This window comes from Erpetoichthys calabaricus, chromosome 9, assembly GCF_900747795.2.
Source record: "Erpetoichthys calabaricus chromosome 9, fErpCal1.3, whole genome shotgun sequence".
NCBI lineage: Eukaryota > Metazoa > Chordata > Cladistia > Polypteriformes > Polypteridae > Erpetoichthys > Erpetoichthys calabaricus.
The window spans coordinates 28,329,873-28,345,866 of NC_041402.2; the positions used below are offsets into that span (position 1 = coordinate 28,329,873).

Genomic DNA, 15,994 nt, shown 5'->3' on the forward strand with positions numbered 1-15,994 from the left:
ATATCTATAACGTTAGGCAATTAGATGTAGTAAAAAGACAAGCAGACGTTAAGTTACAGTTTAAACAATGTATTAATATTATTGATAATATTCATAAATAATAACAAAATGCAAAGTACATTTGAATATTGGCAACCATACAACCTGTTTAAATGGTGATATGTAGTTCAGGCGGCACAGACTTGTAGTTACTTAAATGTCTCTAGTTAAGGCATCATTGGTGCTCAGCTTTCAGCCACATGTCTGTTCAAAATGGCTGCTGAGCTGTGCTGTTCATTGTGTTCTCTTCATCATCACAGGTTAGCAAGAGAGATGCTTCTTCATCATATGTTGGTTGGTAAGAGAGAGATTGTGAGGTTAAGCACATACATATATAGATGTTCTGTCCAACCCCTACAGCCAATAGGACATCATGGTACTTAAAGGCCTCTGAACCAAGCCAATTCCAAACAGCCAGACTTCAGACCAATGGGGGAAATAGAACATCTTAACACCTGCCTCCAAACCATATGTTAAAGTACACCTTAGCCCATTTGCGGGGGTAGAAATGACTTTAGCAAGGAAACACTTGCCAAACTGGTTTAAAACACACATCCCCCAAATCCTGTCGTAAAATTCAAACAGACCCATTCCCAAGGGGGAGGGGGGCTTAAACACTAAATGACATTGCTTTGTCTACATTACAAATAAAGATATACAGCACAAAATATTCATCAAGTTATATGTAAAATCTCACATCACAACACATGTAAATGTATATATTGTGATATTTGCCCGGACACCACCAGTCGAAGACCACATCTTTATACAAGATACTTGTTTATTTTCACAGTTCTCCTTCACAACACAAACACAGTCCCGCACAACTCACAGTGCCTCTAGCCCCAGTCACCCTTCTCCTGGGCCTTCTCTCTCCTCATCCCTGGGCCACCTGTCCTTCGTCCTGCTCCTACTCACGACTCCAGCTTGGTGATTGGAGGGAGGCGACCCCTCTTATCCTCACCCGGATGAGCTCCAGGTGCTGTACCTGACGTCACGTCCTGGTATGGCGGAAGCATCAGGAGAGCACCCGGAAGCACTCCGGGTGACCCTGGAAGGATCAACGTCCATTGGCGTGGCGGAAGTAAATAAGCCCCGGTCTCCATGAGACTCGGGGCCGCCACCCTGGCGGTGGATACGGCCTCCACGGACTTGAGCCTCCCTGCTCCCCTTCCGTGGCCCTGTTCTGCTTCAGGGTGGTTGCCCCCACGTGGCCCGGAGGACAAATATGCCACCTCTTGGTCCCCCCAGGTGTCCCGGCCGGGTCTGACCCCCAGCCATGTACGACAATATATAAAAGCCAAATACCACTGACTCACTCATCACAAAATCTCCAGAATCATGAGGACTTGAGACTTGAAATTTGGAATGTAGGTTACCCTTAGCCCACAGGTGCTCCTTAAGAAACAGTTTTAAAATGTTTGTGGTCCAATCGCGTTCTGTCTATATGTCTGTCTGCTTTATGTCTGTCCGCTTTTCACAATTTAGATCTGGTTGTTTTCTATAATTTGCGTGAACTTTCCAGTTGATTTTGCGACTTCTCTCATCGTGCTAATTACCATAGTTCACTTGCGGTACTGATGTATTTATGCAAATCCAAGAGATTGGCTGTGGGTTGAGAGCAGGGGGACGGGGCCTTCCTCATTCTCTCGCCATCCTCTGTTCAAGTTGGTCTACGTCTTGCCACATGTTGGAGTGCACCTTGCCTCTGCTTAGCTAGCGATACCTGTTTGTTCAACAGACATTATCATTTACAGATTGTTAAGGAGTAACGTTTGACGTTTTTGAGAGAGAGAGATCAGAGCTCCATGTGCTTTAGAGGGTAGCTTCTGATTGCCAGAGATAACACGGCCATGTGCTTTTCTCCCCATGCGGGGAACGCTTTCCCGTCAGAGCTGAACACGATCAGATATAATGCCATCGTCTATTGATTTTTAAAGTTTGTCCTGTTTCATTATTATTTGGGCGCAGCCATGGGGAACAGCAAGTTATAATATAGCATGAATATGTACCAATATGATAGTGCTGATGATATTTACATCAGAGTGAGGTACAGTACCACATTGAGCTTTAATACTATAAAAATACTAAAATATTTTGAGATTTTATCAGACTGTAAAATAAAATTATAGAAGCAAGAACTACTGTGTTCTGCTTCTACCTCAAAACATCCAACTGAGAACGCTGAGAACAGCAGATTTGGTTTGGCAAACACTTGAGTATCATGTCCTGTATCACACTATTACATGATAATATCATTGAGCAAAATATGGAGGAGTCTGAAGAGCTTTATTTAAGAATAAACTGAATTGAACTGAATTGACTTTAGCAATTGAAAAGTTGAAAGCAAATTATACATTTGGGATAATGTGACATTGAAGCGGGTGCAAAAACAGAACGGATGGATGCCTACACTGGAGTGATACAGTAGCTGTCCTACCACAGCAGACTTAAGAGAACAACACTCTTAACAATAACTGGTTCCTTAATGGCACTTTACTGGGTTGTGTGGCTCCTTACAGAACCAGTGCTTCACAAACAACCATGTCATTCCGGGAAGGGGTCTTTGCCTGTCAAATGAGTTCTTTGGACTTAATATGTATAAAATCAGAAATCTTTAGTGTGGGCTACCTAGCAGGATACTGAAAGATCAAGAAAACCTGAACTGATCTGTTACTGTATGGAGGAAAAGTAAAATCAGGAAGCCAGTGGTATTTCACAAATCTGTTATTATATGTTCATGGCTGGTTATGGAACCTGTTATGGGTCAAAATAAATAAAGGCTCTTTCTGGGACCTTCATGTGGAAGGTTCTTTAGGCAACCAGAAATGGTTCCCATATGTCATTACTCTGAAGAACTGCTTTTGGCACCATTATATTTAAGAAAGAAGGTGCAGTTTGCTGAGGGCTGTTTGTACACATCTGCCACATTCGCTTCAGGGCTTTTTCTCGACTGATGTTAAATTTAGACAAGTTGGGCCATCAAAGATTCTCTAAACTTGGAATAAAGGAAAGAACCTTATAAATAAGGTTATAAAGGAAATAAAAAGGTACAATGCTCAAAGAGGATCTAACAAATATGGCAACATTTCTTCTCTGGGTAAATCGAGAAAAGTAAAATTAAACCTACACTTCTTTTCAATTAGGTGGTATTCACCTCCAGCAGCTATCAACTTAGCATCACAAAGAAAAGTCTATCGTTACTTCAAACGTTCTCCAACTCACTTAATTCAAATTGGGGTTGGCACCTCTTTTCCTTACGCCCACACTCATATGTGTCAGATTTAGAATTGCCAAGTAACCTCAAACACACACACACACATCTCTTATGGATGTGCTAGAAACGCCAGATGCTTGACATCCACATAAACAGCATCTGGACATGGAATTCAGACCCAGGGCACTGGATCTGGGAGACAGTAAAGATGACCCCTGCACCACCATGCCACGCAATGTTTTTTTTATATCCTTGCTAAATAGATAGTTACCCCCAACTAAGATAGATTTCGTGAGGCCTGTTTTGGATGGCACAGGCTTTCTGTAATGAACTTTATAAATTAGACAGCTGCTTATCCTGGGACATCATAAATTTCTGTGCAGAACCCCAAAGCTTCTAAAATATTTTTTTAAAATGGTAGCATTACATTCATACATTTGCTGATCCCACTTAATCCGGGAGACAGGAGTCTACCTCAATGTAGTGATAATTAATTCAGGTCTCTTCGATTTTATTACCTTTTCTACATATGCCACAGGGATAGTATATATGGCACATAGAGAAAGTACTCTGGAATGTTCAGTTACTTTAAGCTTCATGTCATAGAAGACACGGGTTGACTGGCACTTTGGCTGGGGTAGATTGGTCCTTACCCGGCTGGGAAGCTGTAATAAAGGAAGGATGTAGACGGATGGGCATCTCAACAGGGTTGGTTAGTGGTACCTTTCCTGATCGGGAGGCCATCATGAGGGAAGGACAGGGGATGACAGGGGTGACAGTATCCCTCTGGTACGGCTCCTGTTTGGACACCTGCCAGGCTGCATGGGAGTTATAAGTTTGCTGGGCAGCTCTGTTGGGGTTTCTGGATGCCACTAGGGGGAGCTGATGGGAGGAGGCTCTCCTGTTAAGGACAGGCTTCACCGGACCCAGAAGTGCTTCCAGGTGGCAATCTTATTGCACCAGATGTATTCCAGGGTTCAGGTTGAAAAGCACCTGGGAGTCGGGAGGAGGTGGACAAGACTTGCTCAGAGGAGAGTGGAGGTGGAAAATAAAAAAGGAATTGTGACTGATTTACCAGGTGATAAAAGGTGTTTTGTTTAAATAGAAATATCTTTCCTTGAACCCGTGACTGTGTGCTTTGGTTGTGTCTGAGTGTGCCCCCTACAGGTCACATTCACTTTTTCAATGGATTTACATGTTTTAGGCTTCTCAGAATACTTTCAAAGTGAAGTCTGTGTGACAGGATGGGAGCCTGCAGGCAGAATAACTCAAGACTGAATCATTCATTCTGATTTGCATTATCGGATGTTAGAGTCCTATTGATTTCAAACAAAACCCCTCCAGTTGATTTTGCTACAGAGAGATAATGATTTTGTGGATTCTGTACACAGTTTTGCCCCAACTGAAGCCAAACCAGGGATAAGAGAAAACACATTTTTTATAAAGATCTCATTCTTCCCTTGTTTTCCACATAATAAAATATACAGATAAAAATCACAGATTTATGTAGGGAAAGTCATGTGCTGGACATATGCTTCTTATATAAAACTATTCATTGAAGACAAGCTCGGACCACTTCCATAGGATTTACAAACACAAGTCAGGAAATACTGTGGATTCATAAACTATTCAGAGCCCTTCATTTTCTGCACACTTTATTGTGTTGTACATCGAATTTTAAATGGATAAATTTACAAATATTGCCAGTCAATCTACACCAGTGGTCTCAAACTCTGGTCCTGGAGGGCCGCAGTGGCTGCAGGTTTTCATTCTAATCCTTTTCTTAATTAGTGACCTGTTTTTGCTGCTAATTAACTTCTTTTGACTTAATTTGAATTGACTTGTTCTTGAAGACTCAGACCCCTCAATTGTTTCTTTTTCCTTAATTAGAAGTCAAACAATAATGAGATACAAAATGAGTCAAAACAGGACCAGCAAACTGTGTCCATCATACACTATCTGAAAATAAAGAAAGGTGAAGGTCTCAGGAATGCTGATCTGCTCAGGTCCCCAAAACATTTCCACAGTGCTCTTAGAAAAAAGAAAATCAATAATTTCAGAAATGTCTGCCATTGCACAATGAGAGCAGCAACGAGCCATGGAATTAAAGAACAGGTTTAATGAACAACAAGAATCGGCACCTCATTAAGCAGCTGGTTGGAGTGTCAGACCCTGACTTAGTTGGTCTTCTGTTGGCTCACTCACTTCATGTTTCTTTTCTGTTTGGGTGCCATTTAAGGAAAGAAATGAAGCGATTCAGAGGAATAAGTCAATTAAAATGATTGGAAAAGGAGTTAATTAGTAGCAAAAACTGGTCACAAATTAAGAAAAGGGTTAGAATGAAAACCTGCAGCCACTGTCGCCCTCCGGGAACACAGTTCGAGACCCCTGATCTACACTCAATAATCCACAATGACAAAGTGAAAACATGTTTTCAGAAAGGTTTGCAAATTTAACAAAAATCAGGAACTGAAATTCCGTTCACATTAAGTACTGAGACCCTTTGTGGTGGTGCTCAAATTGAGTTCAGGTGCATCCTGTTTACTTTCATTCTCCTTGAGATGTTTCTTCAACTTGATTGGAGTCCACATGTGGCAAACTGAACTGACTCGACGTCATTTAGAAAGGCACACACCAGTGTATTGAAGGTCCAACCATTAACACTGCATATCAGAACAAAAAACAAACCATGAAGTCCAAGGAACTCTCTGTAGTGCTCAAAAATCAAGATGTGGTGCGGCAAAGATTAGGGCAAAGGTATAAAGTCATCTGTAAAGCTTTGAGTGCTCCCAGGAGCACAGTGGCCTCAATAATTGTGAAATGGAAGAAGTCTGGGACCACCAACACTCTACATAGAGTTGGCCATCCAGATAAACTGAGAAACTGAGTAACTGGGCTACAAGGGCCTTGGTGTGGGGAGTAAGAAAGAAGTCCTCTGATGAGACAGAACTATAAGGAGAACAACCATCTCAACAACACTCCATCATGCAAACGGAAAACACTCGAGTAAAAGGCATGACAGCCCGCTTAGAGTTTACCACGACTCTGCAAGCATGAGGACAAAAAAATCATCTGATCTGATGAGACAAAAATATAACTCTTTAGATGGAACTTCAAGCACTATGTCTGATGAAGACCATGCACTGCTCATCACCATCCTCATACTATCCCTATGGTGAAGCATAATGGTGGGAGCTTCTTAGGCCGGATATACTTAATGCGATGCAATACGTGTGCTTGAGGACGCTGCTGCCTACCAAGCAGTGTACTGTCTATACTTGCACGTGTACTTTAAGGAGGCATTGTAAGACATCATCAAGGTGAGAAAACAGTGTCCAGTTCTGCTGTGTTGTGAGTTGAGGGACAAAGAAGTTCAAAATAAAAATTCTTTGCATTCTGATGCTGTTGCAAGGGTGCAAAAAAAAAAAAAGAAGAAAAGACGGCAATAGCAATACAGATGATATGTGAGACCTTTAAATGTATTGCGTCATTACAATGGGGAATATGCAATGTTTGTATTGCCTATGAGAAAAATGGATGAAGAAAAACACATTTGTATGTCAGCATTTAAGTTTGATGATTTTCTTCACTGCATTGAACCATTTATCAAACATTGAAGCATGTACATTAATCTTGTTAGGGCTGTAGTGTGGTTTGCCATCACACGTTGACAGTAAACAACAATGCTGATGTCAAGTACCAAAACTTGAACACACACCTCATCCATATTTTTGCTGGTACTGCAACTTGCACACGCATTGTTAATTTCTGACGACGTGCTCAGAGGACACGTCAAAACCACACTGGGAACGTGTGGCAGACATTATGAGTGCAATAAGCGTTCTGAGTATGAAGTATAAACCGGCCCTTAATGGCAAGAACTAGGAGAAGGAGAAGACCAAATACAGAGAGGTCCTTGAAAAAAACTGCTTCAGAGTGCATGTGACTTCAGACAGAGATGACATTTCACCTTTCGGCAAGATAATGGCCCTAACAACACATGCAGGACAGTGCTGGGGTGTCTTTGAGACAAGTCTCTGACCGTCTTTGAGTGCCGCAGGCAAAGCCAGACTTTTTTTTTTGTTTTTGTTCTTTATTTAGCCTTATACAATTTCTTGTATTAGGAATTTGGTAGTTTTCGCATATCCCTTGGGGTCAGAGCACAGGGTCAGCCATTGTACAGCGCCCCTGGAGCAATTACAGGTTAAGGGTCTTGCTCAAGGGCCCAGCAGAGTAGGATCTCTTTTGGCAGTGACGGGGATTCAAACTGGCAACCTTCTGGATACCAGCGTAGATCCTTAGCCTCAGAGCCACCACTCCACCCCAAAGAGATAGCAGAGGATGGTTGACTTGAGCCACCTCAAACATCTGTGGAGAGACCTGAAGATGGCAGTTTACAGATGCTAACTGAGCCGAAGAAGAAAGGGATAAACATGCAGGTGTGCAAAGCTTGTGGTTGGCTTACCCAAGAGGACTCCAAGCTGTAATTACTACTAAAAGGTCTACAATGTAATAAATACAAGAAGGAAAGATGTCAATTTTAAATTCTTAATAAATTACAAACCTTTCTGAAAACATGCTTTCACTTTGTCATTATGGGTTATTAAGTGTAGACCTGACGGATAAAAATGGCAAATGTATCCACTTAAAAATTAAATCTACAATAAAGTGTGCAGAAAGTGAAGAGGTGTGAATACTTTCTGAATCCACGGTGTATATGCAGAGGCACACATAACATAATACAATATTGTCAGACTTGCTTTAATTTATAGGCTGGCACCTATCCTAGCAGCACAATGTAGAAAACAGCCTTGGATGGGGGGGCTACTCACCCACACACCCACACCTGGGGCAGTTTAGAGGCACCAATGAGCCAAACCTGCATATCTTTTGGGATATGGGAGAAAAACTGAAGAACCCAAAAGAAAACTCATACAGACACAGGGAGAATATGTACAATTTACACTGAAAATAACTTCCCTCGGATATTGCAATTAAGCCCAATATGTTGGATCCCTGAGGCAATAAAACTGTGGAACCATGCTGCCCTCATATCTATTTAAATAAACAGTAATATAGAGAACAATAAACTTCTTAAAATCATGATATAGACATTCAAATAATGGAAGATTTAAGCAGTTGGCAATGACATGAGTTTCCAGTTAACAACATTCCCAGAGAAAATAGTTTGGCTGACTGAGGCCAAGTGGCCACCTTCTCCCTCCTGTGCATCCAAAAATGCCCACTGGGGGTCTCTAACTGCATTACAATGGTGACTGAAAACAAATTAGATATATACTGAAACACCCAAATCACATCTCTTACTTGAGCAATCACCTTAATTTTTAACTTATTTAGCAGTTTTCTCCAAACAAAATAAAAAACCCTCACATAAACACCAAGACCTTATCCCCATACCTCTCGTGGGATGCGACCATGATACCAGCCATGGCTGCGCAAATCACTGCTGCTAAGCTTCAGCTCCTCTTCTAGCTCCCGTTTAAGCTTTTCAGGTGGAGGATCTAAAAGGTATTTCTCCTTTGAAAACTGTGAAGACAGAAAGGGAAAGAAAACTTATTTTTTTTTGTTAGTAAAATATGGTCAGCACTTAGAAAAGAAACATGACTGATACTGCTTTTCAAATGTTGCACTGTCCTGCAGAATCCTTTCATCAGGTTCATCACCGATGGCACCAAGTTTAGCAAAGAAAGAAGTCCAAGTGAGAATGCAGAAAATGAATGTTTGGTGGATGAGTTTAAATACTTGGGATCAACAGTACAGAGTAATGGGGATTGTGGAAGAGAAGTGAAAAAGAGAGTGCAGGCAGGGTGGAATGGGTGGAGAAGAGTGTCGGATATCAACAAGAGTGAAAGGGAAGGTCTACAGGATGGTAGTGAGACCAGCTATGTTATATGGGTTGGAGACGGTGGCACTGACCAGAAAGCAGGAGATAGTATCTTTAACTCTGACACCTACAGCTCTAAGATTTGCATTGGCTGTGACGAGGATCGACAGGATTAGAAATGAGGACATTAGAGGGTCAGTCCAAGTTGGACGGTTGTGAGACAAAGTCAGAGAGGCGAGATTAAAGCTGGTTTGGACATGTACAGAGCAGAGATGATAGGTATATTGGGAGAAGGATGCTAAAGATAGAGCTGCCAGGCAAGAGGAGAAGAGCAAGGCCTAAGAGAAGGTTTATGGATGTGGTGAGAGAGGACATGAAGGTGATGGGTGTAACAGAACAAGATGCAGAGGACAGAAAGATATGGAAGAAGATGATCTGCTGTGGCGACCCCTAACAGGAGCAGCCGAAAGAAGAAAATACGGGGTGGCTACCCCAAACCTTTTCTGTCTCTTGTCTCTCTTTTACAAGATGTGTAAAACAAAGCATATGAATAAAATACAACACAGTTCAGGCCAATGCATTTTTGTATGGCACTTTTCAGTGAGCTGCGATGGGCTGGCACCCTGCCCAGGATTTGTTCCTGCCTTGTGCCCTGTGTTGGCTGGGATTGGCTCCGGCAGACCCCCGTGACCCTGTGTTAGGATACATCAGGTTGGAAGATGACTGACTGACTGACTTTTCAGTGAGTACAAGCCCAGAGCACTTATATACTTAAAACTATAATGCAGTAAACTATAGACAGTAAATTATTACACCAAGCGTTTCATACATAAACACCAATATTACACTAAAAACACAATAAAATCAAGCAAGTCCCACAATCAGCCTTAACTAACAATGACAGCATAAAGTTCATTAAAATGACAAAAGTAATATAACTAGTTGATAATGGAGGAGAGGCAAACAAAATCTTGGGTTAAGTGGAAAAATTAATGCAGCCTGTCCTGGGCAATGCTGGGAGGTGTTGGCATATAGATAGATAGATAGATAGATAGATAGATAGATAGATAGATAGATAGATAGATAGATAGATAGATAGATAGATAGATAGATAGATAGATAGATACTATTTGTCTCCAGGGGGAAATTTGGCTTTTAACAGATGCTCTTTAAATAAATAAATACATACTGTAAGTATATAGACAAGTAAATAAATAAATACATACACTGATCTGAACACACACTGGAATGACAATAAAGCAAGAAATTCAAAAGAAAGAAAACTTCTAACTTGGCTACCACCGGCTCAGTGAGGCATTATGCAGGTGATACAGCAGGTGGATCCGTGGTTGGTTCTAACAGACAAAGTCCTGGTTCTGATGGTCACTTGACTGCCCTGCTCCTCCTTTCATTCAACAATGTCATAAATACATACACAATCAGAATCAATTTCAAACAGAACAAGTGAACTGAACTGACATCCTTGAGACTTTACTCTGCAGCCCTGACAGGTGACAGTAGTCCATCACTGGGACGGCACTTTGTGGTGGTGCTCGTCTGTGCTGACGGGTGACAGCTGTCTGTCACTAGGACTGCACATAAAAGCAAGGCATTGCTAAAGTGACTTTTGATGGCTTCCCCCATCACCATATTGACATCATCCACTTAGAAGACACATGACAGCAGGTCCCTACTGGTGTGCTAATGGGATGACACAAGTCATTTCCCACAGGGATGGGACATTACAATATTCTGTCAGTTGGCTGTTGCATGACAGCTGCCTCTCACTGGGCTGCCCCTGGAAAGGCCGCTCTCACAGCACATTAAAGTCATGCCACACCAGGACTGTTAAAAGCTATTGAGGTCGTCTTGATGCCTGGCTAAGTAATGCTCTTCTTTTGGACGTTCAGTGTGTGCAGATGGTATGTTGGTTAAGTGACTGAAATGAAAAAGTAACACCTCACCATCATACCAGACTCACAGGCCTTTTGGGTCACTCCTGCACTCAAGGTAAGGGACATCCCGACTAGGCAAGGCACATTTAGGAGTGGATACAACAGAATGGCTATTCTGCTACAAAGGCAGAGGTTGATGAAAAAGGATCAGAAGAAGAAACGGAGTCAAAAATCATACAAAGTTTGTGACCCAAAAGGCAAAACTGAGTGAATTTAAAGAAAAAAATTCAAAAACCTCAAAGCAAAAAGAGAATCCAGGAAAAATTGTAATACAATGCAAAAAAGAATTTGAAGACAAAACCAAATTATAACACCACCATTTTGTTTTATTATGGTGCCACCATTTGCTACGGCTCATTGCTATGTCACTCTGGCTCAAGTTTGTTTTTGTCATTTTATTATTGTAGCCAATTCCGATTTTGGTTTTGTTTCATCACTGTATTTACATATGTAGTATGATTATTACTAATGGCATGTAATAACAAGAAAATAAAGGAGATGATGAAGGGTCAGGGACCTGCTGTTACCAATTTAATATGGCAAAGCATGGAATGGGAAAATAAAAGATGTGGCAGAGCATAATTAACCAGTTTAAAGGTCACCACTCACATTCATTTAAATTAGCCAACTCATATGGTATTACAACGGGAAAAAGATAGTAAAAAGACAAGGGTGTAATGCACTATGTGTATAAAGTGCTCACAAAAAAAGAGTGCAACTCTGTGTTACAGCTGTTCTCTTCTGAGTATCTAACGCTCACAGAACAAAAGATTAGGACCACCTGTACACCTCTTTATCCATGTAATTATCTAATCAGCCAATCGTGTGGCAGCAGCGCAGTGTATACAGTCCTACAGATACAGGTTAGGAGTTTCAGTTAATGTTCTAATCAAACATCAGAATTGAAAAAATGTGACCTCAGTGATTTCAACTGTGCCTTGACTGTTGGTGCCAGACAGGCTGGTTTGAGTGTTTCTGTAACTGCTGACCTCCTGAGATTTTCACACACAACAGTCTCTAGAGTTTACTCAGAATGGTGAGAAAAGCAAAAAACATCCAGTGAGCGGCAGTTCTGCGGACAGAAACACCTTGTTGGAGAGAGAGGACAGAGGAGAATGGCCAGACTGAGTCAAGATGACAGAAAGACTACAGATGGCCACTATGTTGAACTGAGGTGAGCAGAAAAGCATCTCAGAATGCACAACACATTGAATCCTGAGGCAGATGGGTTACAGCAGCATAAGACCACGTTGGGTTCCAAACTTGTTAGCCAAGAACAGAAACCTGAGGCTGCAGTGGGCACAGACCCACCGAAACTGGTCAGTTTGAAGACTTGAAAAACACAGCCTGGTCTGATGAATCTCAATTTTTACTTAGTCCCACAGATGGCATGGTCAGAATTTGGCACCAATCACATGAATCCATGCACCCAACCTGACTTGTGTTAACAATCCAGGCTGGTGGTGGTTGTGTGATGGTGCGAGGAATGTTTTCTTGGCACACTTTGGGCCTGTCAATACCAATCAATCATCACTTGAATGCTACAGCCTGCTTTGTTTAGTTACTGACCAGGTGTATCCCTACATGGCCACAGTTTACCCCACTTCTAATGGCTCCTTCCAGAATGATAATGCATGTGTCACAAAGCAAAAGTCATCTCAATCTGGTTTCACGAACGTGACGATAAGTTCACTGTTCTTCTGTGGCCTTCACAGTCACCAGAACACCTTTGGGATGTGGTGGAACAGGAGAGTCACAGCATGACGGTGCAGTTGACAAACCTGCAGAAACTGAGTGACGACGTCATGTCAACATGGACCAGAATCACAACATCTTATGGAATCAATGCCACCAAGAACTGGGGGTGTTTTGAGAGCAACAGGAATCCCAAGCCAGTATTAGGACTTTCTCAGTGAGTGTATTGTTCCTTACAGTGAATCCACTTTGATGATTAGAAAAATGTGAAGTCACTTTTAGGTGAACTCAAACCCTTACTGCTGGCCAGGATATTAAAAGGCCTTCAGACGGCCTGATGCTAGGAGGTTGGCCTGATAATCTGATTAACACAAAGATATTCGTCTGACATTTAGGGCCCATTTTATACCCGGCTGATTGTCAACAAAACTGGGCTAAACACACTCCAGACAGAAGCCACTAGTTCAGGGGTGGCAAACTCCAGTCCTGGAGGGCCGCAGGTTTTCATTCTAACCCTTTTCCTAATCAGTGACCAGTTTTCACTGCTAATTAACTTCTTTTTCCCTTCATTTTAATAGCCCTGTTTTTAAGGATTCAGTGCTCTGAATTAATTATTTTCTTCATTAAATGACAGCCAAACAGAAATCAAAAATGAAACAAGTCAACAGTTGACCAGCTAAATTAGGGCTTCAAACTCCAACTAATTTCACTCCAACCAGTTTCTTAATGAGAAGCCAATTCTTGCTGTTAATTAAACTCGTTATTTAATCCTGTGGCTTGTTGTTGCTCTCATTCTGACACAGCAGACATTTCCTTAACTGTTGATTTTCTGTTTTTTCTAAGAACATTGTCAAAATGTTTAGGGGACCTGAGAGATCAACCTTACTGAGACCTTCACCTTTCTTTATTTTCAGATATTGTGTGATGGGCACGGGTGAGCTGGTCATGTGGCACCTTGTTTTGTGTCTCATTATTGTTTGGCAGCTAATTGAAGAAAAAGAAACAACTAAGGGGCCTGAATCGAGTTAATTAAAATTAAGGCAAAAGAAGTTAATTAGCAGCAAAAACTAATGAAGAAGATAATTAGAATGAAAACCTGCAGCCGCTGCGGCCCTCCAGGACTGGAGTTTGCCACCCCTGCACTAGTGTGTCAAGTAATGAAAAGACACTAACTCAAAATGTTAATCTATCTGACTGTCTAATAATTCAATTCTGTACTAACAAAGTATAAATTCAGATGATGAAGTGATCAGTAATGTAGTCCAGTCGATTGAGCTCCTTTACAATCTCACAAAAATAAATACAATTCTGGGATCTTTCATGTCAGATATAAACTGCAGCATATTTTCATATAAAAGGCCCCTGAAATTACAGCCTGGGGCATATCGTTAGAACTGATGGGCAGTAAAGGTCGAGGAAGCAAATGCAATGTGTCCTAAACAAACGGAATTACTTCCGCCCGCCACTTCAATAGCAGTTGTTTTATGAAATCTCTCCCTGTAGATTTACTCTCACCGCAGCTAAACAATTGATCAGGCAGGCATCTAGTGAGCACGATGTGCTTGGAAAGGGTGCATAGTCGTTTAAAAGGCAGAAGATAAAAGGCTTCTGGAAGCAGACATTGATTTCTAAGAAATCATTGCTGACACTCTTGGGATGAGATTTCAGCTTTGAGCTTCATGTTGTATCCAGCAGAGGTTGCTCTCTCTCTAGCATCGGGTCCAATTCAAGCTGAGATGGGATTTTACAGACCGGTGAAGAATAGTTGGAAAGGGTAGAAAGGCACGAGTCAATACTTTAATGTCAGAAGATTGAGCAACAAACAAAAAAAAAAATAGAAAACTAGCACTGGTCGTGGCCTTAATTTCTTTCTGTTTCTTGATTGCCCAAGTTAGTTTTATTTGTACGATGTCACTTAAATAACTGACCTACATGACATCACAAATCTTGCAGCAAGTCCAATGCAGCATCACAGAACATCCGGCTTTGGCTCAATTAGCTCAGAAAAATATTATCACTGATATCTTGACACTTCGGAATTCAAGCTCAACTTTATGGTCGAGTGTGCAGAGTGCAGTGAACTTCATATGTCTGGCCAACGTGCGATTTGTCACCACTCTCTGGCGCCATCAGCATGTCAAACGTGAACCTTAGTTGGAAATTGGAAACATTAAATATTTCAGACATTAATATTTTTTAACCCGTTATTGCCAGTCTCGAGAGTGAAAGGAAGTGAACAAAAAAGACTAATACACTTAGCTTTGATTGTGCTAATAGATTCCTCAAATATTGTGTGAAGGTGCAAGTTAAAAATATGTATGCTGTATTACAGCAGCTATGGCTCACATTTTGGTGACAGAGTGTTCACCTCTTTGAACCAAATCACACCAGCGAAGGGCGCTCAGCAGGCTCCTATCAATTATGGAGAATCCACTGCATCCACTAAATAATGTCATCTCCAGACAGAAGAGCAGCTTCAGTGACAGACTGCTGTCACTGTCCTGCTCCACAGACAGATTGAGGAGATCGTTCCTCCCCCAAACTATGCGACTCTTTAATTCCACCAGGGGGGGTAAACGTTAATATTTAACATTATACATAGTTATTGTCTGTTTTTTTTTCACCTGTATTATTATCATTCTTTAATTTAATATTATTTATTGTATCAGTATGCTGCTGCTGAAGAATGTGAATTTCCCATTGGGATTAATAAAGTATCTATCTATCTATCTATCTATCTATCTATCTATCTATCTATCTATCTATCTATCTATCTATCTATCTATCTATCTATCTATCTATCTATCTATCTATCTATCTATCTATCAGAGTAGAAAAGCAAAGCACAGGTTTTGAAAATCACTATAGCAGAGGTCTCCTCTAGCATGTGTATAGATTGGGAAAAGAAGATCAATTAAAGAAAAACAAAAAACACACGATAGCCCCCAGGTCGCTTGACAATTCTGGGTTGGCATTATAGAAGCGATGTTCCACATGAACGAAGGCCTTGCCTGTGTCTTGACCATTATTTTGGAGTTGACAGAAATGGATATGAAACCTGAGCAGCAAAGACTTAAGGAAAAACAGAAGAAGCAACAAGAAACATTTGAGAATGACAAATGGGCAAAGTGAACTCCAAGTTGCTTAGTCAAAACATGAATACATTTCCTTAAATTTTTAATAACATTTATTTATATAGCACATTTTCATACAAATGATGTAGCTCAAAGTGCTTTACAAGAT

At 41.1% G+C, this 15,994-nt stretch overlaps 1 protein-coding gene across 5 annotated transcripts in view; it reads right to left on the reverse strand.

The window, feature by feature from the left end:
• sh2d3ca (SH2 domain containing 3Ca) overlaps positions 1 to 15,994 on the reverse strand; it is a 255,417-nt gene that overhangs the window by 44,711 nt on the left and 194,712 nt on the right. For all 5 annotated transcript variants that reach the window (XM_028809204.2, XM_028809205.2, XM_028809208.2 and 2 more), the window contains one exon: positions 8,675 to 8,803. In XM_028809204.2, coding sequence (XP_028665037.1) covers positions 8,675 to 8,803 — 129 coding nt within the window. The remainder of the gene's footprint in view (positions 1 to 8,674; positions 8,804 to 15,994) is intronic.